General features: G+C 40.6%; 5 protein-coding genes across 13 annotated transcripts in view; 1 reads left to right on the forward strand and 4 right to left on the reverse strand.

The window, feature by feature from the left end:
• The window catches only part of mis18bp1 (MIS18 binding protein 1), a 14,374-nt gene extending 12,600 nt beyond the window's left edge, over positions 1–1,774 (reverse strand). For 3 of the 4 annotated variants that reach the window (XM_019887284.1, XM_019887285.1, XM_019887283.1), the window contains exons 1-3: positions 1,010–1,774; positions 397–528; positions 72–307 (exon numbers count right to left, since the gene is read on the reverse strand). In XM_019887284.1, coding sequence (XP_019742843.1) covers positions 72–307; positions 397–528; positions 1,010–1,664 — 1,023 coding nt within the window. In that variant the 5' untranslated portion in view covers positions 1,665–1,774. The remainder of the gene's footprint in view (positions 1–71; positions 308–396; positions 529–1,009) is intronic. The other variant, XM_019887286.1, reaches the window with a different exon arrangement.
• Positions 1,775–2,664: 890 nt separating this feature from the next.
• Positions 2,665–5,878, reverse strand: olfm4.1 (olfactomedin 4, tandem duplicate 1). Of its 2 annotated transcripts, none has more exons than XM_019887146.1 (5): positions 5,815–5,878; positions 4,752–4,925; positions 4,152–4,364; positions 3,689–3,836; positions 2,665–3,609 (listed from the first exon to the last, which is right to left on the reverse strand). In XM_019887146.1, the coding sequence occupies exons 1-5, from the start codon at positions 5,854–5,856 to the stop codon at positions 2,774–2,776; spliced, it is 1,413 nt and encodes a 470-aa protein (XP_019742705.1). In that variant the 5' UTR covers positions 5,857–5,878; the 3' UTR covers positions 2,665–2,773. The 2 variants fall into 2 exon arrangements, with proteins under 2 accessions (XP_019742705.1, XP_019742704.1); XM_019887145.1 differs by lacking the exon at positions 5,815–5,878 and adding an exon at positions 5,026–5,780.
• Positions 5,851–10,234, reverse strand: LOC109526105 (leucine-rich repeat-containing protein 74A-like). 3 transcript variants are annotated; one of them, XM_019887148.1, is made up of 6 exons: positions 10,001–10,234; positions 9,829–9,924; positions 9,573–9,719; positions 8,412–8,516; positions 7,528–7,613; positions 5,851–6,545 (listed from the first exon to the last, which is right to left on the reverse strand). In XM_019887148.1, the coding sequence occupies exons 1-6, from the start codon at positions 10,184–10,186 to the stop codon at positions 5,951–5,953; spliced, it is 1,215 nt and encodes a 404-aa protein (XP_019742707.1). In that variant the 5' UTR covers positions 10,187–10,234; the 3' UTR covers positions 5,851–5,950. The 3 variants fall into 3 exon arrangements, with proteins under 3 accessions (XP_019742707.1, XP_019742708.1, XP_019742709.1); XM_019887149.1 differs by having other exon boundaries at positions 9,573–9,716; positions 10,001–10,232; XM_019887150.1 differs by lacking the exon at positions 9,573–9,719 and having other exon boundaries at positions 10,001–10,233.
• A 320-nt stretch (positions 10,235–10,554) lies between these two features.
• On the reverse strand, positions 10,555–20,104 carry LOC109526108 (leucine-rich repeat-containing protein 74A). Of its 2 annotated transcripts, XM_019887158.1 has the most exons (14): positions 20,047–20,104; positions 16,886–16,964; positions 16,514–16,689; positions 16,078–16,185; positions 15,892–15,985; positions 15,676–15,725; positions 15,518–15,599; positions 15,341–15,426; positions 14,772–14,966; positions 14,600–14,695; positions 14,344–14,487; positions 13,183–13,287; positions 12,299–12,384; positions 10,555–11,255 (listed from the first exon to the last, which is right to left on the reverse strand). In XM_019887158.1, the coding sequence occupies exons 1-14, from the start codon at positions 20,095–20,097 to the stop codon at positions 10,661–10,663; spliced, it is 1,947 nt and encodes a 648-aa protein (XP_019742717.1). In that variant the 5' UTR covers positions 20,098–20,104; the 3' UTR covers positions 10,555–10,660. The 2 variants fall into 2 exon arrangements, with proteins under 2 accessions (XP_019742717.1, XP_019742718.1); XM_019887159.1 differs by lacking the exon at positions 14,344–14,487.
• Positions 18,340–24,876, forward strand: angel1 (angel homolog 1 (Drosophila)). 2 transcript variants are annotated; one of them, XM_019887155.1, is made up of 10 exons: positions 18,340–18,421; positions 20,085–20,783; positions 20,873–21,093; positions 21,230–21,299; positions 21,577–22,019; positions 22,283–22,424; positions 22,514–22,636; positions 22,727–22,757; positions 22,858–23,015; positions 23,111–24,876. In XM_019887155.1, exons 1-10 carry the CDS (start codon positions 18,355–18,357, stop codon positions 23,269–23,271), a joined length of 2,115 nt encoding a protein of 704 aa, XP_019742714.1. In that variant the 5' UTR covers positions 18,340–18,354; the 3' UTR covers positions 23,272–24,876. The 2 variants fall into 2 exon arrangements, with proteins under 2 accessions (XP_019742714.1, XP_019742716.1); XM_019887157.1 differs by having other exon boundaries at positions 22,526–22,636.
• The last annotated feature ends 38 nt before the right edge of the window (positions 24,877–24,914 follow it).

A 24,914-nucleotide genomic window follows, 5' to 3' on the forward strand; every position in this document is an offset into this window, starting at 1 on the left:
ATATATATATACATATATATATGTTTTTTTTTCCTTTTAGAGAATTCCATTTATATTATATTTCTACTCACATTGGGTATTTTTGTAAAGTTTGGCCTTTGCTTGTCCTTGAACATTGAGTTCTGTTTCTTGGAAATGGAAATGGAGGGCCGGTTGAGGAGGATGGGATCAAACAAAATATGGTCCGATTCTACAGCGAAGGGAGAGTCCTCTTCAGGATTAAATGTGTCTGACTGGCTGTCAGCAAGCTCCTGGGTGACTGGACTCTCAATTTGCAGCTTCTGACATCTGTAGCCAGTGTGGACAACTAAAATACGGTAATAAACACTGAGTTTTGGACATGGGTCTGGTAGATTTTGTTTGTGCGCAGACATAGACTTTTGTCTTTTTGCTTACCTTGATTAGGGGGTTCACTTGGTTCCTGGCAGTCTTCGCTGTCTTGCTCTAGCTCTCTTCTGAATACCCGTTCTTTCATGTAAGCAAACATCTTTGCGGGAGACATGAGTTTTTCCAAAGACACAGTGCACCCTGTTAGAAACAATACATACTGTGCAGTCATTAAAATGGCTGACTAAAAACAAGTCGTGTACAAATGACAATATCATTACCGAAGAAAGTTTTTGCTTGACTCAGTTGGCTGCAGTAACGGCCCTTTTTCCACAGACTACAGTACTATATTCATGTGATGATTATGATATTGTCTGCCTACATGTGTTGGGGTCCTTTTTGTTGAAATAGCCATTGCTTAAACCAGGAGCGCCCAATCTTTTTTGACCAAAGATCTACTTTTCAAGCAACCAACATCCCGCGAATGACCGGTTACCGCACGGGCGCACATACACACACCCACACATTTTTGGTGTTTTGTCTTTGCTTGTGTGAAGCACATTGAGTTACCTTGTGCTCGAAATGTGCTATATAAATACAATCGCCTTCCCAGAGGCACGGCTCGTATCTCGAAAGAAAATCGTAAATCAAGGCAACGCTGTGTTCAATAAAATCGCCTTACTTGTCATGCTGCATGTGCTTTTGTTTGGAGTGTAGCGATATCCTCCTGCAATCTCCATGTTGTCATCCTCGATTTCTGATGTGACGTTTGCCTCGATGCCAACTGCGTTCATCTCCTGCTCCTCCAGTTTTCTTTTCCTCGATTTCTTCCTCGCGGGGGGAAAAATGGACACCGGAGGCATGCAGGCGTCGATAGGAAATAATTCTGTCTCGAATCTGGTGACGCTTTTGTCAACAATCTCTCGAGGGTCTCTGGTTGAACTTGGGTCTGTGTCGACGCGTAGTGGAAACGCCGCCGTGGATTCCATAAAATGTGTCACTGGTGATCGAAATCGATGTACGGTGTTGCTTGTATGTGGAAGCTCCATTGCCTGTCTGTTATAGTCCGAGTATGCATCGTCAAGGCTTTTCTTGGGACTCTTTATAGGCGAAATAGTCGAAGCCTCCACCTCACCAAACCTGTGATGTAGTTCATTCGGTTCCCAGGTGTTCTGTGTTCGGCTCAAGGCTGGTTTCATTTGCGCGGCGTATTCTTCGCCAACTCCGCACGTCGTTTGTTCTCCGCTCTGTACTCTCGATTTAAGAATCGCGAATACCTTCGCCGGAGATTGGAAGCGAGTGTCCGAACATTGCACCAAATGTTGATACGACGCCATGGGTTTTAGGAGTCCTGTGCTAGGCTAACAACTGAACCTAGTTGCTAACGAATAACCCGCTTACAAAATTAGGAAGAAAAAAAAAATCATAACTGCCGCGTGTGGGCGGAGCCGCCTGACGTATTTTGAATAAAACACGTCACTTCCCTTTCTGTTCATTGATAAAATAGTCCAGGACTACAGTGTACAGTAAAACTTCCTGATAGGATACAATACGTCATATTTTGTTTATTTATTATTTTTATGTATTTATTCTTTATTTATATAAAAATGTCCCTGTATGTTTATAAATTTAACTGGATAACAATATGTAATATTTTTGAATGAATTTAACTGTGTTTTTGTTTACATTTTGTTCTAATCTTTTTGACTAACACTGGTTGCATTAAAATGTATTCCTTGATATTTTTTTTTCAATAACTTGCTAGGATAAGTTGTTCAGGGAATGGATGGATGGATATAATGTTCTGTTTTGTTGGTTGCATTAATTCATAAATCTGGCTAACATAAGGTACAGTATATTGATTATTTCTTTAATGTATTTATCACATTAAATTTGTTAATAGATTTATTGTATATAATAACACAATACCTTTCTAAATGCTCCAGTTAGCCACCTGAATGATGCCGACATTTTTGTGTGAATAGATTTATTGTACAGTATATAATAACATGAAAGTATTAATTATAATTCAGTATGTTTTTATTTTATCAAGTGGTTACTTAGAATTAAACTAGTTACAGATTATAAAATGTAAAAAGGAACATGAATTAAATATTTGTATATACCTAATGACCCAGCATGGGTATACTCTTCCTCTTGCCAAAGTCATCTGGGATAGGCTAATGAGGACAAGCTCTATATAAAATGGATGTCTGTAATGTATACGTATATGTGCAGATTAGAAATTATAATAGTATCATCCACTATTTGCAGTAGTCAGACTAATGTCTTTCAATAATGGAACCCTGATACACACTAAACAAAAAGAAACACATCGATGATGCATATGATGATTTATTTGCATTTAATCATAAAAGAGATACTTGATTTTATGAGCGCTGAAGTGAGGGGGAAAAAAACAGTGACTCTTCCAATAGGTCACATGTTAGATTTGGGTTGGAGCAAAAGGGGGTTGGACTGTGGCCGTAGCTGTGTGGTTAAACCAAAGGTGGTAGTTGACATAGTAGCCATTAGTGTACATGTATAGCTTCTGATCAGTTGGATTGTAGTCCAGGTTGGAATACTTATCCTGGAAGCGCTCAAAAATTATACTTATGTGCTTCTCTTCTTTGGTTTTAGTGTCAAACATAAAAAATATCTCCTCATTCTGGATGTCAACCGTCCTGACACCATAAAGAACACCACACACCATAAAAATGTTGTTAATGGCTGGTTTATAGACACTGGTCTCCCATACTTCCTCAATCCCAAAAGATTCTTCGTTTATTTTAGCAATGACCATCTTGCCGTTTGACTGATCTGTGGCATACGTCACCCAAAGACCATTCTCATCTGCAGCAAAATCAAAGATCTGATTCTCATAGTTGGCATAGGAAAAGGTTGAGCTTGCCCCCGGAATCACCCTGGAATCATATGTCATGCTGGTAAAATTATATTTAGCCAACCCAAACGGACTGTACTTCTGATAATATAGTGTGTTGCCACGAACTATATAATTGCTGCCAAGACCATTCCACCCATTTAATATGGTGTGATGCAGGAAAGGGTTTCTCAATACCAGATTTTTGTAATTACTGTAGAACCTAATGTCATCGATGTAAATAGAAGAGTCTCCAGAGAACCAGTACATAGACTCCCTGTCAGGAATAGGCTTTGAATCTTTGCCCCATCCTCCGTATATGTAGGAGGTGCCGAGTTGAGCATTAAGTTGACTCACAAGAGGCTTGCTGACCTTGATGATACCCGTATGATCGCAGGAACCTTCACCAAGAGACAGAAACATGTACTTCAATTCATTCATACATACGCACATCTATAAAATGTGTGTGGTAGAGCATACCGATGTTGGGGTTGAAGATCTCTTGGTGGCGTCTCTCGCACTCTTCTAGCTCCATTTGGATCTTAATGTACTCTCGGCGTGTCTGTAGAACCAAATTCTTGTCGTGGGTCTTCTCCAGCTGATCGAGGCTCTTCACCATGACTGTGATCTGAGAAAAAAAACAACAACAAAAAACAAAAACAACACTGTTAAAACTGCTGGGTAACCCAAGTTGGGTGAATAGCAAACCCTGGGCTGGCTCCACCAGGGACAAACCCAATACTGCTGTATTTATAACAAACACATTGGGTCAAGATTTTAATCCAACCAGGGCTAAAAACTACCCATTACTGATGGCTCAAAGCTATTCAGAAATGTGTTACCAGGTTATCAGTATAATTGTGGTTAAAAGTAATGCTAATTTTATGTTCAAATTCTCTCTATCGAGTCCTCTGTCCAAGTGCATCCACATTTGAGGACTGACCTCTTGGTGAAGAGACTGGAAGACGGTGCCAGAGGTTTTGAATGAAATCTTCAGATCCTCAACCAGAGCCTCGACTTGCTTAATCTTCAGCTCCATGTTTTCCAAAGTGGCGTCACTATTGGCATCAGGTTTCTTTTCCAGTAGCTCAATTTCCCTTGTCAGCTCGATGATCTTTTCCGCATATTGTGTCATCTTCATCTCATAGTCCTCAATCTAAAATTATGGAGAAGTCTTGTTGTCAATTGTTCTTAAACATATTTTTGTGCACACAACGAACCCCCAAATATTGCAAGAGATACATTTCAGACCCTCCAGCAGTAGGTGAAAATCGGTGATATAGACAGAATGCAACACTAAAAAAAATTGTTTTACCCCTCCCAAATGACAGCATGACAGTAAGTAAGCATACAGCAAAATCCCATAAAAAAAACACTTAAAAATCTGCATAATGATGAGAACACTGTAGTTTTAAAAAAAATTGTTTTACCCCTCGCAAATGACAGCATGACAGTAAGTAAGCATACAACAAAAACCCATAAAAAAATCACTTAAAAATCTGCATAATGATGAGAACACTGTAGTTCTCTCACATCAGATTACCTTGCCCATCTCCATCTCCAGCTTGTGGGAGATCTGCTCAGCTGCCTGCTCCACCACCGCTAGATCTTTCACGGGAAATGTAGAACTTGGCAAGAAGGCATCACAAGTGCAAGAGTCGGCACCCCCGCTTCCAGCCTCAGCATTCGCACTCAGTTCATGCCACTGGTTCAAACCCTGAAACATTAAGATACTGTGTGGGATGGAGGCGCAAAAATCAACAAAAAATTAAGAAATTAAACAAGATTACAATAGATAATTGAAGACATATACTTACCCCCCAGGCCAGAGTGGAGCCCAGTAGAGCAAAGACATACAGAGGGACAATCATTCTGCAACAGCCAAATCAGGAATGATACTGTGGCCCAAGGCTTCTATGATTATATAGCCCATTTAAACGTCTTACATGATGTTTCACCTGTCCAGTTTCACAGCATTGTTTGCTCGGATACTGGTCAAAATGAAACAATGTTATCTTCAGTAAACAGGAACTGTCTAAATATTAGGGCATTAGTTTGAAATTACCCACAGGCACCAGAATTCAAACGAGCCCTGCCAATGGTTGGGTGTGTCCAACAGATGACAGAATTCCCAAGCAAAAGCTTTATTCCCCCATATGGCGCTTCTGACCGAGCACAACCTTGAAAGGTTGTCTGAGGGATTTGCACTATAATAATGAGGAATAGTGGTATAAGGAGGTATCTGGTTGAAAAACGTAACAAGCCTATTTTGACGAAGTAAGGAGTAGAAGGTACTGATGTCTGTTTTCAAATTTATGGGGGTAAAAGTTAAAAAGTTGTCAGAAAAGTAATGTTTAGATACCTTGGAAATCAACTTAAATACAGTAATAAAGTATTTGTATTTTTCACCACTTACTAATATTTGCTTGGTTATGTAGCAGAATGGTTTCTATGCACGAACCATTTCCACATTTGGGCTACGACGGTGCGCTAACTTCCGGTCCATCCTCAAACGCAAAGCCATACCATTGATAGCATCAAACTATAATACAGTCCCTGTCTCCTGGAATGAAATCAAATTACCGGTAATGTACTTTACGTATTACATTTCTAAATGCTCCTGGTATCCAACAGAATGATGGCGACATGCTTGTGTTTATTCAGTTTTCTGAGTAAAACAGCCTCCACTGGTCAAGCGAATTAAATCGCACCAATATTGAGACACATTGTTGACTGAAATTTTTAAAATGTCTTTGGATTCTTTGAGTACTTCCCCACAAGTTTCTTCGCTTTAGATTTGTTGCCTTTCCTGGCTTTAATACCAAACTCTGTGGTGTCAAGAGCAGGTCTGGACCTGGTCAGGTGGTTAACAGTTGGTTGTTTAAGCTTGCTGTGGCCCGTTTCTAGATTGGAACTAACAGCCCGTGCAGGAATGGACCTGCCTTCGGCAGACCAAAGGGAACAAATCTGCAAATTGGGTTGAGAACGTGAGTGCAAGTTTGGAGACTTGGTGAAACGGTGTGGCGTCCTGCCTGCCAACACGGGCAGGTGGATGTGGCCACTGCTGGGGTTGGAGATTGTGCCACTGTTTGACATCACGATGTGGTGGCGAGAGCTAAGGAAAGTGGCCGAAAAGCGATTTGACCCAGTGGAATCTTCTTTGGTGTCCTCTGGAGAGATGACCGCAGAGCCGTGTGGTGTCACTGCCTCCACAGCGTTCTGGAAGGTCTTGAGGATGCGGTCGCTCTTACGCTTCTCTTTCTTCAGACGGGATGCGACCTTGCGCAGTTGTCGGCGGTGATTCTGCATCATCTGCTTCCTGGTATCGACCAGTCCCCTGCAGAGAAGCATCAGCGCTGCTTTACGATACACTTTCGGAATTTCAACTCTCCCAATCGGAGAGACTCACATGTGGTTGAAGAAAATGCCTAAAACTTCTTTGGAGGAGATTAACATAAGTGTAAGTGCATATTTTCACATCCATTAGCTTTTTATAGCGGTTTTTCCCCAGCCATTTTGTGCCAAGAGAAATCATCATGTGTGCCACAGAAAATTTTCCAATAAAATTATTTATTTACTAGAAATATATTTTTTCATCGATGCCAGCATCGTATAGTGATAGGTAGAACATTGAAATGCTTTTTTTAATCTGCTTTAGATGGGAGAATGGACAATCAAATTCGGTATCCTCCTCTTGCCATTCATACACAGAATTTGCGTTCGGCTCAAGAGGGCAAAATTCCATAATTAATAGTCTAAGTAAATTTACGAGCAAATCACCACATCACATTCACTGTAGTTATTTTACATTATACATTTTTGATTACACTAATATTCTCTTGGTTGGTTGAGCGGCTCCACTACCGCAATAGTGAAGCATGGTGGGTCCATTTTGAACATCCGCTTATAGAATTAGCTTCCTTGTCCAATAAATTAATTATGTAATTTAGGAAAGGTGTCAGAATTTCGTTAAGTTATTGAATAAAACATCTGTTTTACTTCTCCATGGAATCAAGCTAAATGTTAAGCATTAACTAATCATAACCATCATTTTATAATGTGTTTATTCAGTTAAAAGAGTGAATTAACCCCAGGCGGGAATACTTAACTTTTTTTGTTTTTGTTTGTTTTTTACTATGTGCACAAAAATCTCTGTGCCATACAGTAACATCAGCGAATGTGACTATATAATGTAACAGGGCCATAAATTAAACAGTTCGACGGCATCATACCATAAGTCAAACACTAATAAAACCAGTGTTTGACCAAGAGGAGCAATGTAAATGAAAATATCAGCAAAAATGATGGGGCATAGTCACCTGTAGTCCACCATTCCTGTCCTGTCGCGATCCAGCCTTTGGATAAGCTCCTCAATTTGGAATCGATCCAAGGGAACACTTGATTGCTGTTATAAGAGCAAGAACAAATATATTAAGTGTCGTGGCTCTATTTTCGTGGACAAGGGCATGTGCGGTAGACGTAAAAACACCCACATGTTCATTTTCCTGCAGGGGCAAGTGTAGTTTATCATGTTTTGGGAATTTTCAGAAATTTCCAAACGACATTGACATTGTGCCTTGCTCGGTGTTCTGGCAGACCAACGGCATTTTCTTTTACACACCCCAGAGCACCTCACAATTTGGTGACGGAAAGCAGAGCAGACTTTAGACTAGGCGAAACCAGGTCTAAATTGTGGTGCAGGTGATGGAATGTGATTTTGGTGAATCTGATCCAGGCGCAGGCAGTTTCTGCGCTCCGCTGATACTGTATGTGTGATGGATGTCATTGTATTTAATTCATAAATATGACAACAACATGCATCAACCCCCCTTAATCATTGTAAAAATGAATTCATTGAACACATTATTATTTATGTGATTTGCACTGGGCAGGGGAATATGGTTGTCTGTGTCTTCTGTTATATTTTCATTGCCTGTTTTTGGAACTTTGGAAGATCCCATTACTTCTTTTTATATTGCAAAATAGGATATTATTCCTAAATTCCTCAGTGAATGTTTTGTTAGTCAACTTGTGAAAACAGGAATATGCAAAAAGTGCATATGACTGACAGTGTTGTGGTCAAGACAAGGCCAATTTGAAATACAGTCAAATCCAAGATGATCCAATCCAAGACTTCTGAACCATTTAGTGCTCAACACATAGTGCATTCTTGGCCAATAAAATGGCCAGTAAATGTTCAAACCTGTATTGCGTTCCTGAAATCAATCACAGGGACTCGCATTGTGGCATCTTTGTCAATATTTCGGAAGAAATCCCACAGACGTAGCTTGTGTTGATTCAGATAGTCCTTCAATAGGAGCAAAATACATATAGATGAGCCCGATTGATAGAATGCGTGTCCCAAAAGGCATTTGACAACAAGGCTTTGCGGGTTTTGTTAGCACGTCAATCAGCATTGCAAAAAATGTCACGTGACAAGAATTTATTCTTCTCCAACAGTTGAGTGCCAGTTTGAGAAGCTTTTTTGCTGTCAAACTGCTCCGACGTGTAATACAATTTACGTACCAAATTCAGGTGGTTAAAACTAAAAGACTTCAAGCTTTATTACTCTTGGAAGCATCCGTTGAGTCAAGCTTTTGTAGATGATGACTTCCACTGCAGCCCTCTGGATGGACTTTTCCTGGCTTTGCGCAAACTTCTGCTCTCAGATTTTGATGTTTTCGGGAATATCGGACCTTTATGCTGCATTATTTGTCAAGAACAAATCCTGTTTTGAGAAATTTGCCACGAATAGGGGAACCCAGGGGTAGGGAACTCCGGTTCCTCGAGAGCCATATCTAGTTTTAGATTCCACCCCACTCCAACACACCTGATTCAATTGTTTCAGGCCTCTACAAATCTTGATCAATGAGCTGATCATTTGAATCAGGTGTGTTGAAGTCGAGAGAGATCTAAAATAAGCATGATATGGCTCTCGAGGAACCGGAGTTCCCTACCCCTGGTATAAAGTAAACCACACATTGGAGCATTTGGACCACAGAGCTTCTCAAAAGTGACTTTTGGGAACAGAAAAACTTATTGCTGAGCAGCAATTTTGCAACACTCCTCCAAAGTCAATTGAAGAGCTACAGGTAAAGGAAGAGAATTCAAACAAATAGTCCAGAGCCTAAACTTTTAATGCTGCTGACCTCTCATCTGTCTGAATTATACCTCAAACAAAAAAAAAAAAAAAAACACAGTTTATAGAGACTTTGGGGACACCCTGTATATTATCAGTTTGGTAAATATTACTTTCAAACTTTTCACTTAAATACATGCTTTCACAAACTAATTATGTGACTTGTTGAATTGATGACAGACATTGGCTATACTGTACAAGTTTTCATGAGGACATATAACCAACCTGGATGACTTTCATTGGGTCGATGCGTTTTAATGGTTTCTTGGCAATAAACCCTCCAACACCTGCGTATTGTACATTCACACCAGGATGCTCTTTGCAAGTCACCTCCAGCAGATGTAAAAAGTTTTCATTGACCAACACATTCTGCTTGGGGGAAAAAAAAAAAAAACGAGGTGGAAAATGTAGAAATAATTCATGTCATTGAGGACTTCTACTATTATTAATATGTCGAATGGATGTGAAAAGATGCACTTACACTGATGTTAATCTCCTCCAAGGAAGTTTTAGGCATTTTCTTCACCATATAGACCAAGGACAGTGCACCCTCTACTGTTAGTGAATTGTAAGCCAGCTGGAGGAGAAATTAAAAAACAAGATTTTGGATAAGACAGCACAGAATGTAGACTGGTGGTTACTATTTTACTCACCATCAGCACCTGCAAGGTGTCGTTGTACTCAAGGCCCCTGCAGAGCATGCTGACACCCCCATTGGTGATTCGGTTGTTGTTGAGATTGAGGTGCACCAGAGTGCGATTGAATTTCAGAGCTTCGCCTATTGCTAGGGCCCCTTCATTCCCAAAACCATTCCATGATAGGTCAAGGTGCTTTAACATCGTGTTCACCTAAATAGGGAAAAAAAAAAAGAATATTCCACTCTGAAATCCGTTTATGTCCCTACAAGTGCACTCTACCCCTTGTGGGCAAACATGATTGCTCAAACTTAAATACAGTAATAAAGTATTTGTATTTTTCACCACTTACTAATATTTGCTTGGTTATGTAGCAGAATGGTTTCTATGCACGAACCATTTCCACATTTGGGCTACGACGGTGCGCTAACTTCCGGTCCATCCTCAAACGCAAAGCCATACCATTGATAGCATCAAACTATAATACAGTCCCTGTCTCCTGGAATGAAATCAAATTACCGGTAATGTACTTTACGTATTACATTTCTAAATGCTCCTGGTATCCAACAGAATGATGGCGACATGCTTGTGTTTATTCAGTTTTCTGAGTAAAACAGCCTCCACTGGTCAAGCGAATTAAATCGCACCAATATTGAGACACATTGTTGACTGAAATTTTTAAAATGTCTTTGGATTCTTTGAGTACTTCCCCACAAGTTTCTTCGCTTTAGATTTGTTGCCTTTCCTGGCTTTAATCCCAAACTCTGTGGTGTCAAGAGCAGGTCTGGACCTGGTCAGGTGGTTAACAGTTGGTTGTTTAAGCTTGCTGTGGCCCGTTTCTAGATTGGAACTAACAGCCCGTGCAGGAATGGACCTGCCTTCGGCAGACCAAAGGGAACAAATCTGCAAATTGGGTTGAGAACGTGAGTGCAAGTTTGGAGACTTGGTGAAACGGTGTGGCGTCCTGCCTGCCAACACGGGCAGGTGGATTTGGCCACTGCTGGGGTTGGAGATTGTGCCACTGTTTGACATCACGATGTGGTGGCGAGAGCTAAGGAAAGTGGCCGAAAAGCGATTTGACCCAGTGGAATCTTCTTTGGTGTCCTCTGGAGAGATGACCGCAGAGCCGTGTGGTGTCACTGCCTCCACAGCGTTCTGGAAGGTCTTGAGGATGCGGTCGCTCTTACGCTTCTCTTTCTTCAGACGGGATGCGACCTTGCGCAGTTGTCGGCGGTGATTCTGCATCATCTGCTTCCTGGTATCGACCAGTCCCCTGCAGAGAAGCATCAGCACTGCTTTACGATACACTTTCGGAATTTCAACTCTCCCAATCGGAGAGACTCACATGTGGTTGAAGAAAATGCCTAAAACTTCTTTGGAGGAGATTAACATAAGTGTAAGTGCATATTTTCACATCCATTAGCTTTTTATAGCGTTTTTTTCCCCAGCCATTTTGTGCCAAGAGAAATCATCATGTGTGCCACAGAAAATTTTCCAATAAAATTATTTATTTACTAGAAATATATTTTTTCATCGATGCCAGCATCGTATAGTGATAGGTAGAACATTGAAATGCTTTTTTTAATCTGCTTTAGATGGGAGAATGGACAATCAAATTCGGTATCCTCCTCTTGCCATTCATACACAGAATTTGCGTTCGGCTCAAGAGGGCAAAATTCCATAATTAATAGTCTAAGTAAATTTACGAGCAAATCACCACATCACATTCACTGTAGTTATTTTACATTATACATTTTTGATTACACTAATATTCTCTTGGTTGGTTGAGCGGCTCCACTACCGCAATAGTGAAGCATGGTGGGTCCATTTTGAACATCCGCTTATAGAATTAGCTTCCTTGTCCAATAAATTAATTATGTAATTTAGGAAAGGTGTCAGAATTTCGTTAAGTTATTGAATAAAACATCTGTTTTACTTCTCCATGGAATCAAGCTAAATGTTAAGCATTAACGTTCTTGAATAAAGCATCTGTTTTATTTCTCCATGGAATCAAGCTAAATGTTAAGCATTAACTAATCATAACCATCATTTTATAATGTGTTTATTCAGTTAAAAGAGTGAATTAACCCCAGGCGGGAATACTTAACTTTTTTTTTTGTTTGTTTTTTACTATGTGCACAAAAATCTCTGTGCCATACAGCAACATCAGCGAATGTGACTATATAATGTAACAGGGCCATAAATTAAACAGTTCGACGGCATCATACCATAAGTCAAACACTAATAAAACCAGTTGTTTGACCAAGAGGAGCAATGTAAATGAAAATATCAGCAAAAATGATGGGGCATAGTCACCTGTAGTCCACCATTCCTGTCCTGTCGCGATCCAGCCTTTGGATAAGCTCCTCAATTTGGAATCGATCCAAGGGAACACTTGATTGCTGTTATAAGAGCAAGAACAAATATATTAAGTGTCGTGGCTCTATTTTCGTGGACAAGGGCATGTGCGGTAGACGTAAAAACACCCACATGTTCATTTTCCTGCAGGGGCAAGTGTAGTTTATCATGTTTTGGGAATTTTCAGAAATTTCCAAACGACATTGACATTGTGCCTTGCTCGGTGTTCTGGCAGACCAACGGCATTTTCTTTTACACACCCCAGAGCACCTCACAATTTGGTGACGGAAAGCAGAGCAGACTTTAGACTAGGCGAAACCAGGTCTAAATTGTGGTGCAGGTGATGGAATGTGATTTTGGTGAATCTGATCCAGGCGCAGGCAGTTTCTGCGCTCCGCTGATACTGTATGTGTGATGGATGTCATTGTATTTAATTCATAAATATGACAACAACATGCATCAACCCCCCTTAATCATTGTAAAAATGAATTCATTGAACACATTATTATGTATGTGATTTGCACTGGGCAGGGGAATATGGTTGTCTGTGTCTTCTGTTATATTTTCATTGCCTGTTTTTGGAACTTTGGAAGATCCCATTACTTCTTTTTATATTGCAAAATAGGATATTATTCCTAAATTCCTCAGTGAATGTTTTGTTAGTCAACTTGTGAAAACAGGAATATGCAAAAAGTGCATATGACTGACAGTGTTGTGGTCAAGACAAGGCCAATTTGAAATACAGTCAAATCCAAGATGATCCAATCCAAGACTTCTGAACCATTTAGTGCTCAACCCATAGTGCATTCTTGGCCAATAAAATGGCCAGTAAATGTTCAAACCTGTATTGCGTTCCTGAAATCAATCACAGGGACTCGCATTGTGGCATCTTTGTCAATATTTCGGAAGAAATCCCACAGACGTAGCTTGTGTTGATTCAGATAGTCCTTCAATAGGAGCAAAATACATATAGATGAGCCCGATTGATAGAATGCGTGTCCCAAAAGGCATTTGACAACTAGGCTTTGCGGGTTTTGTTAGCACGTCAATCAGCATTGCAAAAAATGTCACGTGACAAGAATTTATTCTTCTCCAACAGTTGAGTGCCAGTTTGAGAAGCTTTTTTGCTGTCAAACTGCTCCGACGTGTAATACAATTTACGTACCAAATTCAGGTGGTTAAAACTAAAAGACTTCAAGCTTTATTACTCTTGGAAGCATCCGTTGAGTCAAGCTTTTGTAGATGATGACTTCCACTGCAGCCCTCTGGATGGACTTTTCCTGGCTTTGCGCAAACTTCTGCTCTCAGATTTTGATGTTTTCGGGAATATCGGACCTTTATGCTGCATTAATTGTCAAGAACAAATCCTGTTTTGAGAAATTTGCCATGAATAAGGGAACCCAGGGGTAGGGAACTCCGGTTCCTCGAGAGCCATATCTAGTTTTAGATTCCACCCCACTCCAACACACCTGATTCAATTGTTTCAGGCCTCTACAAATCTTGATCAATGAGCTGATCATTTGAATCAGGTGTGTTGAAGTCGAGAGAGATCTAAAATAAGCATGATATGGCTCTCGAGGAACCGGAGTTCCCTACCCCTGGTATAAAGTAAACCACACATTGGAGCATTTGGACCACAGAGCTTCTCAAAAGTGACTTTTGGGAACAGAAAAACTTATTGCTGAGCAGCAATTTTGCAACACTCCTCCAAAGTCAATTGAAGAGCTACAGGTAAAGGAAGAGAATTCAAACAAATAGTCCAGAGCCTAAACTTTTAATGCTGCTGACCTCTCATCTGTCTGAATTATACCTCAAACAAAAAAAAAAAAAAAAACACAGTTTATAGAGACTTTGGGGACACCCTGTATATTATCAGTTTGGTAAATATTACTTTCAAACTTTTCACTTAAATACATGCTTTCACAAACTAATTATGTGACTTGTTGAATTGATGACAGACATTGGCTATACTGTACAAGTTTTCATGAGGACATATAACCAACCTGGATGACTTTCATTGGGTCGATGCGTTTTAATGGTTTCTTGGCAATAAACCCTCCAACACCTGCATATTGTACATTCACACCAGGATGCTCTTTGCAAGTCACCTCCAGCAGATGTAAAAAGTTTTCATTGACCAACACATTCTGCTTGGGGGAAAAAAAAAAAAAACGAGGTGGAAAATGTAGAAATAATTCATGTCATTGAGGACTTCTACTATTATTAATATGTCGAATGGATGTGAAAAGATGCACTTACACTGATGTTAATCTCCTCCAAGGAAGTTTTAGGCATTTTCTTCACCATATAGACCAAGGACAGTGCACCCTCTACTGTTAGTGAATTGTAAGCCAGCTGGAGGAGAAATTAAAAAACAAGATTTTGGATAAGACAGCACAGAATGTAGACTGGTGGTTACTATTTTACTCACCATCAGCACCTGCAAGGTGTCGTTGTACTCAAGGCCCCTGCAGAGCATGCTGACACCCCCATTGGTGATTCGGTTGTTGTTGAGATTGAGGTGCACCAGAGTGCGATTGAATTTCAGAGCTTCGCCTATTGCTAGGGCCCCTTCATTCCCAAAACCATTCCATGATAGGTCAAGGTGCTTTAACATCGTGTTCACCTAAATAGGGAAAAAAAAAAAGAATATTCCACTCTGAAATCCGTTTATGTCCCTACAAGTGCACTCTACCCCTTGTGGGCAAACATGATTGCTCAAGGTCCACGTTTGATTTTTAAAACAGAGAGATGACCCAAGTCATTTGTAGATAAGGTAAAAAAAAAAAAAGGTCGATGTGAGATTTGTAAAATTGTTTATTTTTATAATAAATGGGCATCGGGGACATGGCATTTGGATTGGCACCACACTAATTCGAGATGATTATTAAGAATCCTGTTTGTAATACTGCCACAATATGAATCTAGTGTACCCCTAAAAGAACAATGAGAGTATGATGTAAGGCCAAAGGTATTGTCATGCAGTGATCGCCCAAATACCTTGAGTCCGGCACTGAGAGCAACAGCTCCTTTCATTCTGAGTTGATTCCAACAAAGGTTCAGCACCTCCAGACACTCGTTGTTTGCTGTAAATACGACTTCACGTTGTAAAAAGGACTTCATGTTTAACTATCCACACAAATGTGACAGCATGGAGGTGAGTTAGTGTTTGCATACCTAACAACAGTCCTAGATGCTCCCCTCCTCGTCCACAAAACTTATTATGGCTGAGATCTAATTCCTTCATACTTACATTGACCTTCGGGTAAAAATGAACGCAACTTAAGAATAGAGCACAAGGAATTCTGTCCAATGTAGCTGGATCAACTACTCACAGACAAAGCCTCTGCAAAATACTTTGCATCATCATCTGTAAATCCATTTCCTTGTTGGATGGAAAAAAAAAACATGACAATGATGAAATCTTGACAGATAGATAGATAGCTAGATAGCTAGATAGATAGATAGATAGATAGATAGATAGATAGATAGATAGATAGATAGATAATATTTTACTTTGAACATTAAGATATTTATATAGTGTACATTACCTGAAAGTTTGATCGATTTTAGTGAAAGGCTGTCCAGCAACATTTTACCCACATACTCAGCTCCAGAAGAATGAAGATGGTTGTCCGACAAGTCCTAGAAGATGTATACATACACATATGCACAGACACTGACTATAAAATACATTTATTATTTATCAATGATTATTATTAACATTTTCTTCATACCAAATGTTGAATGGTGAAATTAGCTTTCAGCATCTCTGACAGGTCCTTGGCTCCCTCTGCTTGGATGTAGTTGTCTGCCAGTTCCAGAGTGTTGAGATGCGTGTCACTCTGAACACAAAAGACTCATCATTAATGTCCATCCGTCCCTTTTCTATCATGTCTATCACAACTGACTTTGGACGAAAGGGTGTGCTACACCCTGCACACACAGGGCACATGTAGACAAAACAAGCATTCAAACCGGTGGACAAACAGCTTGTTCAATTAACCTAACATTCATGTTTTTTGGAATGTGGGAGAAGAAGCAAACGCCACACAGGAAGGCCGGTGCCGAGATTCAAACACTGACTCTCAGAACTGTGAGGCTGACGTGCTAATCAATAGGTACATTTTAAATATGTTGCTCTTAGTGACATGCTCACATTTTGCGACTCACCACCAAGGCAATAGCGAGTGCCTTGCACCCCAACGGTCCAAGGCCGTGGTGGTTGAGGGTCATGGTGCGAGAGTCAAGGTTCCGGATGAAGTAGGAGACTGGAACAACACCCAGAAGCTTGCAGGCTTGTAGGTAGACATCAGCTACAGACGTTTTATTGCTTCTGACTTCTTGTTCTGTTTTATTGAAAGCACAGTGCATCAAACAGCAAGGGGCATTTACAGCGTGACATGGAAGGCAGACACAAAGGCAGTGCATTAGGCAGTGAAAGAACATTTGGATGAATATAATGTTCAGAAATGCATTCGCTGATCCAAAAAATGTATAATCAGCATAATCTGCGTTTAAGAACCCATGGTATAATGTGCTCACCGTCTAAGTCTGCGCCAAAATCCTCCTCCAAGCCTCGTCTCAATGTCGTCGCTGGATCATCATCCTCTATAGAGAGGGACTCAAAAGACAGAGTTGACATTTGCGTTAGCTGCGAAACTAAAAACATACAATCAAGAAACAAAGACTTTACTGTCCAAACTGAGGCATATTTTTCATGAATGCCAGAGTCTGTGAGGTGAAATAAAACACCTTAGTGTAATTCTATCTGTCAGCCAACGTGTGATTATTATTGCATACTGCACTAAATAATCTATCATCTTGGACTTATTCAGAGTCTGAGTAACTAGAATTTCATGACATTTTATATTTGCTCATTTCATTGTATATACAGTCTATAGAAAAATATTAATGGCGGCATATCAAGGGACCACTGAATGCTGTATATATAAAACATCCCACAAAAGTGAGTACACCTGTCATGATTCCGTGCTGTATAGTCTCCAGCAGGTAGCAGGAGTGGACCTTCCTTTCTGATGCCAGGGCCATAATTCCTCCACAGCAATGTGAAAGACTCATCACCAATTATTGCAAATGCTTTATTTCAGTTATTGCTGCCAAGTTATTACCAATCATGAGGTTTAGGGGGCAATTACCTTTTCACATAGGGACATGTAGGTTTGGGTTTTTCTTCTGCCTCAATAAAGTAAATTGGTACTGTGATGTTATGGGTAAAATAACATAAAAACTCCATTACCCAGCATTTCTATCCAACACGCCTCGTCTCCTTCATTATATGATTAGAGAGACAACACAGGTACTGTATTTAGAAACTGCATTTTGTATTTCCTTGGGTTGTCTGTGTGATATTAAAATTGGTTTGATGACCTGAAAACTCTAAAATTACAGTTGAGTTGAGTTGAGAATTGGATACATATAAAGTGCTGTAAATTCAACAAAGCCTGTTGGGGATACTTATATTGAAAGAGGGCAATACTTAAATGAAGTAGCCTATAAAGTGCTGTGAATGCAATAAGTGGGGACACCCTTACTTAAGATGGAGAAAAACATGAAACACTTGTAAACTTGTGTGTACTGTATATAGTACATGTTCAAGGCTGAACTTGAGCAAACTGTATTACATGCATATACTGTACTGTTAAGTGCTGTAACAGCGGTTACAAAGCCTGCACTGCATTAGTGCAAGATAGTGATTTGCACGTGTATTAAGCATGGTTTATCCGATGATTATAAACTTAATAGTTAACCGTTCAATTAAACCCGATGAGAATGATCACAAAATCTGGTTCATGTTAAAAAAAAAAAAACGAAGTATTTAGTTAAGTACAGCTAAGCTTGCGAACATTTCTCTGGTGAGTTAGTACCTTCAGTGTATTGACGTTTCCTTTAATGTGGAAACTTATAATTGAGCCACGTAATGTGTACTACTCTGGATGCAAAGGCTTCCAAGTGAGCTCCGATCGCGCACGCGCAAACTGGAGAAAACAAGCATGATCGGCTGCCTGTTATTTTACGCTCTGTATCCGCTATCCCGTTACTTGCTTAGACGACCCTGGGGTAAGCACAACTGGAAAGAAAGCATGCGTCTGTATTGTATTTAATGCAAACATTATGTCCACCTTTGTCCAATGCGTGGCGATACAAACACGGCTAGGTCGCTAGCGCTAAGTTTATAATGCATTTTGTTTGCTGAATTGATAGCTATTGTCACGTGCGCGAGTTAAAGTTGTTGTTTTGGACACAGTTGTTCCCTCGCACAAAGTAACCCTACTGTACTGTTACTGTAAAAAACACCGCGGGTGTGGAGAAAGTACTATTTTAGGGACGCAAGCTGTCGAGGTTGTGGGACAGGATATGCTAACTCGTTAGCCTGCACCTATTAGAAGAGATCTTTGCTTGTGACGTCACGACAGCGCGTGGCAATGTTTTGAGGAAAGTGGAAACACACTAAATTGAAATTTACATACAAGAAACATATTCGATAGGCCTTTCATTCGATAACACAAATTGTGTCCAAATAATTGACTGGATAAAAGTGTTAACGATACCACATTTAACATAAATGATTTAGTTTTATGTGCAAAGGTGTGCACAACCTTTGGAAACTTGGCCAAATACGATTAGCAGTACATTATTTAATGAAACAATCAATTATTCATTAATGCTCTCCCTGAAATTAAAAATTGCTATGCATTTCCTATTTTTTTTTTTTAAAGCCAACAAAGCGGGGACCAAAGAATTCTGACCATGACTTGTTCTTTCATTCTTTTCGGCTTTTCCCCTCAGGGGTCATCACAGCGAATCAGTTGCCTCCATCTAACCCTGTCTTGTGCATCCTCTTCTCTCACACCAACAACCTTCATGTCCTCTTTCACTACATCCATAAACCTCCTCTTTGGTCTTCCTCTCGGCCTCCTGCCTGGCAGTTGAAGACTCAGCATCCTTTGACCAATACATTCACTCTCTCTACTCTGGACATGTCCAAACCATCTCCGTCTGGCCTCTTTGACTTTCTCTCCAAAACCTCTAACGTGAGTTCTCCCTCTGATGTACTCATTCCTAATCCTATGCAACCTGGTCACTCCCAAAGAGAACCTCAACATCTTCATCTCTGCTACCTCCAGCTCTGCCTCCTGTTTTTTCTTCAGTGGCACTGTTTCCAGTCCAAACAGCATGGCTGGTCTCACCACAGTTTTATACACCTTTCCTTTCATCTTAGCTGAAAGTCCTTTATCACACATCACACCTGTCACTTTTTTTCCCAGCCATTCCAGCCTGCCTGTACATGCTTCTTCACCTCTTTTCCACACTCTCCATTGCTCTGGACAGTTGACCCCAAGTACATATCAAATGCGACTGACCTTCATTCCTCTCCTTTCCAGGGCAAACCTCCACCTCTGTAGTTTCTCCTCCCTCTGTTCCCTGCTCTCACTACAGATGACAATGTCATCTGCAAACGTCATAGTCCATAGATTCCTGTCTAACATCGTCTGCCAACCCGTCCATCACCATAGCGAATAAGAATGTATTGTATGACTGTTAATTCCCACAAACAAAAAAAAGCACAATTTTTAGCAAGCAAATTTAAAAATATATTTTTTAATTCTTTTATTTTTTATTTTTTTATCCCAAAAGTTACTGAAGTAAATGTGTCACAGTAAATGTAATGCATCACTATTCACCTTTGTCAAGAATCCTGCACTTTGTTGCCCTTCTGTAGCTGTCAATGGCATGTTGGTGTGTGAGAGTGCTGCTGCCACAAGTCCGATGTTCAAGTCTCCGAAAATTCCGCCGGGACAACAGCTCAGCCAAAGCAATTTGTCAACAGGACAAAAGGAGAAAAAGGAGAGCGTACAATTATCCGGTAAGGAAGACAAGAGCTCCGATAAAGAAAACAAGACACCAGATGGAAAACGGGAGCTACCTGTCAGTTCCAAACACACCAAGATGGAGGCACCTTCAAACATGAGTGAGGCCCGATATGCAGTGACAGGGAACGACTCAAAGGGAGAAGAAGATAAAAAAGAAGAAGAAGAAGAAGAAGTTGGGCAAATGCACTATGGACTTAAGCAACCCAACTGTGAAGAAACTGTAGCGAAAGACAATGACCTACGTGTCATCTGTTTTATGGGGGCTCTTGCGAGGATGGAAAGCTCAGAAGACTCGGGAAATGCAGCTGTGGGCATTGAACAACAAACAGAGTACTGGGATGAATATGCTGATGTAATGCTCACTGGTGGAACGAATTCAACTCCAATGCAGACATCACTTCTCTCCTGTCCTGAAAATCAATGCAAGACACCAAGCGGATGGCATTTTCCAGCGGGACCTGGTGGTAGAGAGGAAATCTTTTGCCCGCGCTGGCAGTTTCCTACTCTGAGCTATTACCCTTCACTGGAGCAGACAACACCCTTTGAAGGTACGATTGTGGCATCTTCCTTGAACTGTCTTCACAGATTAATTTAGTATTCTTGAATGGTTAACGTATGCAATTATCGATTCCAACAGTAATCTGGCGGTTGTGGCAAGACATTTCATCAGAGCAATCCGGCACTGCGGTGCCTTTCACAAAGCCTTTCATGGACTTGACTGTCATGTCCTACAACATCTTGGCCCAGGACCTGCTGGAGACCAACATGGAGCTCTACGCACACTGCTCTCCAGAGGTACTGGAGTGGAGCAACCGCTGCAGCCTGCTTTTGGAGGACATACAGAAATGGATGCCAGATGTGAGTCAAATACCACACAAAGTTAACAAAGGCACATCTTAAGATAAACCTCCACAAACTATTAAGATATTAAAAAAAAGTTGACTTAAGTACTTAATAATACGCGATCAAACCCACACATTACGTTGCTATTCAGATTCTTTGTCTTCAAGAGGTCCAGGAGAACCACTACCAAACGCAGCTACATCCTTTCCTGACTCAGATGGGTGAGTCTTAAACTGCACATACTGATTTTTGACCAAAAAAAAAAAAAAAAAAAAGAAGTCGCCACCCAAGCAATCAATGTAATTAGTACTTGGGTGGCATCTGGTGGAATATCAACTTTTAAAGACAATCGGGCCTTTCCTGACATTTAGCGTAAGAGATGGAAGGTGCTCACATTTCGCCAGATTGTCGTTATGTGTGTACAGCACTTACACCCAGACATGTTTATGGATATCAAGTTACAGATTTTACGAAAGTGTTCCTTTGGTGCTTGTCCAGGCTACAACTGTGTCTACAAGCGGCGCACAGGGAACAAGACAGATGGCTGTGCGACTTGCTATCGCAGCAGTTGCTTTTCTGAGGTGTCAGTCACACCCATAGAGTTCTTCAGACCCCAAACTGAACTTCTGGACCGACACAACGTGGGCATAGTTGTGGTGCTTCAACCTGTTGTCTGTCAGGGGTCCAAGGACAGGATGAAGGGTTCCCTGCTATGTGTGGCCAACACACACCTGCTGTTTAATCCCAGGAGGGGTGATATCAAATTGGCTCAGTTGGCCATAATGCTGGCAGAGATCAACAGTGTGGTCAACTTGTGGAAGGCCAAAGGTGAACACTGTAATGTTGTTTTGTGCGGGGACTTCAACTCTGTGCCACATATGCCTCTTTACCAGTTCATCACCACTGGGGAGCTCGACTTCCAGGGTGTGCCGGCATGGATGGTGAGACTCAACTACGGAATCACATTATGTACGCTTAATGGGCAGGCCATTAGGTACATTGGCAGTTTGGGACTGAACCCTGAGCCTCAGGACTGTGAGGCAGATGTGCTAAAGGCTGCCATGTTCTCATGTTTTTCAATAAAAATACAAAGAGCTCATATTTAAGAATAATTTTGATTTTTTTTTTTAAGTGAGTTATGTATGGTACTTAATGTTGAGGGATGGCTTGATCTGTTCATTTTCCCTTTTCCTATATACAACAGGTGTCAGGTCAGAAAGATCTTTCACACAAAGCCCCGTGTGACATACTATGCGCTCCTCTCTGGCCCGCCTGTCTGGGAATTTCTGACAGCTGTCAGTATGTCTCTTCCAGTGAGGTGGATGCAAGCCACAGTCCAGTCACAGGTCAGCGTTTGAGCCTGCTTTGTGTTCTGTATGAGCAATATAACAATCAATGACAAATCCGAATTACTGTTTGACTCCAATGGTTCAAGGATCTCCTGCAGGGAGACGTCGCTACAGCCTCGACTCGCTCTTGGAACTGCGCTTTTGTCCACTTTCTTGCGTTCGTCCATGTGGTTTACCGTTAATTCCTGGTGTCACTGACAACAATCCAGGTAGTGCAATACGCTGCAGAAATACCCGCCTGCGCCCCCTCCGATGCGGAATATACACTTGACTGAATTTCTTCTTTCTTTCTTTTTAAGGGGCGTCAAGCAGAAATCATTCAGCTTTTAGGTTCGTTCAACCTAAATACTGTCGACTTGGCCTTAAAGAGAAATTTTCTTCATTATGATGCACAAAAGAATTTGTATGTTGTCATGTTTGTGTGTGACAGATTTCAACACATAATCAGACACCAATTAGACCTGGAGTCCACCTATAAACACAGATTCCCTCACTCTGGCCACCCAGAAGTCACAACACTGCACTCTGAGGGGGGGTCCACTGTGGACTACATCTTCTATTCCCCTGAGCACATCTCAGATCAAGCAGGTATTGGGGGAATCCGTCATTGTTGCACATCATATTCTAAACTTGCACAATTATTTTAACAATACTACAACACGTTTCTTTGTTTTTCTTACCAGGCAAATTTGGCTGTGAAGGTCTGAAGTTGCTTGGCTATCTCTCACTGCTTTCTGAGGAAACCTTGTGTTCCATGAATGGTCTTCCCAACTACATATTCCCATCTGATCATCTCAGTCTTGTGGCTAAATTCCGGATGACCTTAAATGTACCAGCGTGTTAAAAAGAAAAAAAGGCCTTTGGATAGAATTTTATTCAGCGGTTAGTCCTGAAATTTTGCAGTGTCGGCCTTGTAAAAATTGCACTCTATAAATAAAACAGTTGGGTCAAAAATAGACCGATCCACTACTTGGGTCAATTTGAAGCAAATTTCTGAGTAGTTTTGGACCAAGCAATCCAAAATTTGGCCTCAATTATAGATCAGTCCAATTTTTACCCAAATTGACTTATTTTTGACCCAGTTGTTTTTAGAGTGTGGACAGTGTTGCTCTGTGTTATTGTTAAATTATGCATGCGCTGACTTGGGTTCGAGTCACAAGAGCAAGGAAGGAACAGTTCAGAATATTTCTATATAGTGTAGTATATACTCATGACTGTAGAGATTATGGTTGCTGTTTACAAGTTGCACATTTAATTTATTTAATTTGAAGTATTTCCCCAAAATGTTATTGTACTAAGTAAATTCATGTTTGTATTTATTTTTTTTTCATTTGCTTTCATTCAGATTTGATTCAGCAAACTGTAATTACACTTGGGTCTGGAAATATTTGACAGATCTATGACTGATTTTGATACTTTTGCCTCTCTACTGCACATTTGAATCAGTGGAGATGTGATTCAAGGACTGATTAGCTGTGGAAGAATATTGAGTTTCCAGCATTTTCCTTCGCAAAGTCTTGTATATTTAGGATGCCGCCATTGTATTTGTCACATAAGCTTATACCCTTTGGCATGTGAGCGGTTCCTGCCCTCCATACTTACCTCTTCCATTCATTCAAGTTGGTCTTAGTTTCATCCGTCATTCACATGCACAAAGGTGTCTCATGATTGTAAATTTTTGATCGACAAACTGTGATTGGCTGGCAACCAGTTCGGGGTGTGCCCCCCGCTTACTGCCCGAAGACAGCTGAGATAGATTCCAGCACGCCCGCAACCCTCGTGAGGGGAAAGCAGTTCAGATAATGAACGGATTAATAAAATTATGGCGTGCTATGAAGACAAAACCATAAAATATTTGTCATTGCTCTAATACCTCTGGATCTAACTCTGTTGTAACATATTCAAGCATTATCTAATCAGATCAGACAAGCAAAAGTAAGCCTTGAGGACAAAACGGTGACTGTTAAAAAGCAATCCCTGCTGGGTGTACCAAAGACTATCTCATGAATGTGTACTTCAATGTGTGTGTGCTAGTTTGACCTAAATGTTGCTTGCCCCTCCATCCTATCCTCAGTGAGGATATGTTAGTGTGCAACTTTTTTCAAACCTGGATCATTCAGTTGATTGCATGCATTCGTTGACCTCTATTTGCAGTCCTCATAAAAAATGTTTTCATTAGAAGAATCATTCTTAGTGATTTCCCTTTTGAATGGTTTCAGAATGGTATAAATCAGTTGTGAGAAAAACTGCTGCATGTATTGTATGCATTGCTTGTGTGGCATCTAATATGTACAAGGAAGAAAGAAGTGGGTCAGTAGATTTTTCTTCCTAATAGGGTGCCGCGTCTGTTTCTCTGTGTCATAAACACTGTTCGAGTGTTTGGCATCTTGAGACCATAAGAATGGAGGTTAGAGATTTGTTTATTGAAGCTTGCTCTTTTTTTTTTTTACTCTGTTGGAAATAAATCAGCATTTTTCTCAACCCAAG

This window comes from Hippocampus comes, unplaced genomic scaffold (assembly GCF_001891065.2).
Source record: "Hippocampus comes isolate QL1 unplaced genomic scaffold, H_comes_QL1_v1.1 scaffold176, whole genome shotgun sequence".
NCBI lineage: Eukaryota > Metazoa > Chordata > Actinopteri > Syngnathiformes > Syngnathidae > Hippocampus > Hippocampus comes.

Bases quoted from the DNA above. Each gene is read 5' to 3' on its own strand.
- olfm4.1 (XM_019887145.1), bottom strand. From the start codon at position 5,079: ATGATTGTCCCTCTGTATGTCTTTGCTCTACTGGGCTCCACTCTGGCC. The intron at 3,837-4,151 runs GTCAGTCCTCAA...TTTTTTTCTCAG, and splicing joins TCCAGTCTCTTCACCAAGAG to ATCACAGTCATGGTGAAGAG. The intron at 3,610-3,688 runs GTATGCTCTACC...CTCTTGGTGAAG, and splicing joins GATCTTCAACCCCAACATCG to GTTCCTGCGATCATACGGGT.
- LOC109526105 (XM_019887148.1), bottom strand. From the start codon at position 10,186: ATGTTAAAGCACCTTGACCTATCATGGAATGGTTTTGGGAATGAAGGG. The intron at 9,720-9,828 runs GTAAGTGCATCT...TTTTCCCCCAAG, and splicing joins TGGAGGAGATTAACATCAGT to CAGAATGTGTTGGTCAATGA. The intron at 7,614-8,411 runs GTTTGAACATTT...CTCTTATAACAG, and splicing joins ATTTCAGGAACGCAATACAG to CAATCAAGTGTTCCCTTGGA.
- angel1 (XM_019887155.1), top strand. From the start codon at position 18,355: ATGATCGGCTGCCTGTTATTTTACGCTCTGTATCCGCTATCCCGTTAC. The intron at 21,300-21,576 runs GTGAGTCTTAAA...GTGCTTGTCCAG, and splicing joins TCCTTTCCTGACTCAGATGG to GCTACAACTGTGTCTACAAG. The intron at 22,425-22,513 runs GTCAGCGTTTGA...CAATGGTTCAAG, and splicing joins AAGCCACAGTCCAGTCACAG to GATCTCCTGCAGGGAGACGT.
- LOC109526108 (XM_019887158.1), bottom strand. From the start codon at position 20,097: ATGCCATTGACAGCTACAGAAGGGCAACAAAGTGCAGGATTCTTGACA. The intron at 16,186-16,513 runs GTGAGTCGCAAA...TTTTGTGTTCAG, and splicing joins CACTCGCTATTGCCTTGGTG to AGTGACACGCATCTCAACAC. The intron at 12,385-13,182 runs GTTTGAACATTT...CTCTTATAACAG, and splicing joins ATTTCAGGAACGCAATACAG to CAATCAAGTGTTCCCTTGGA.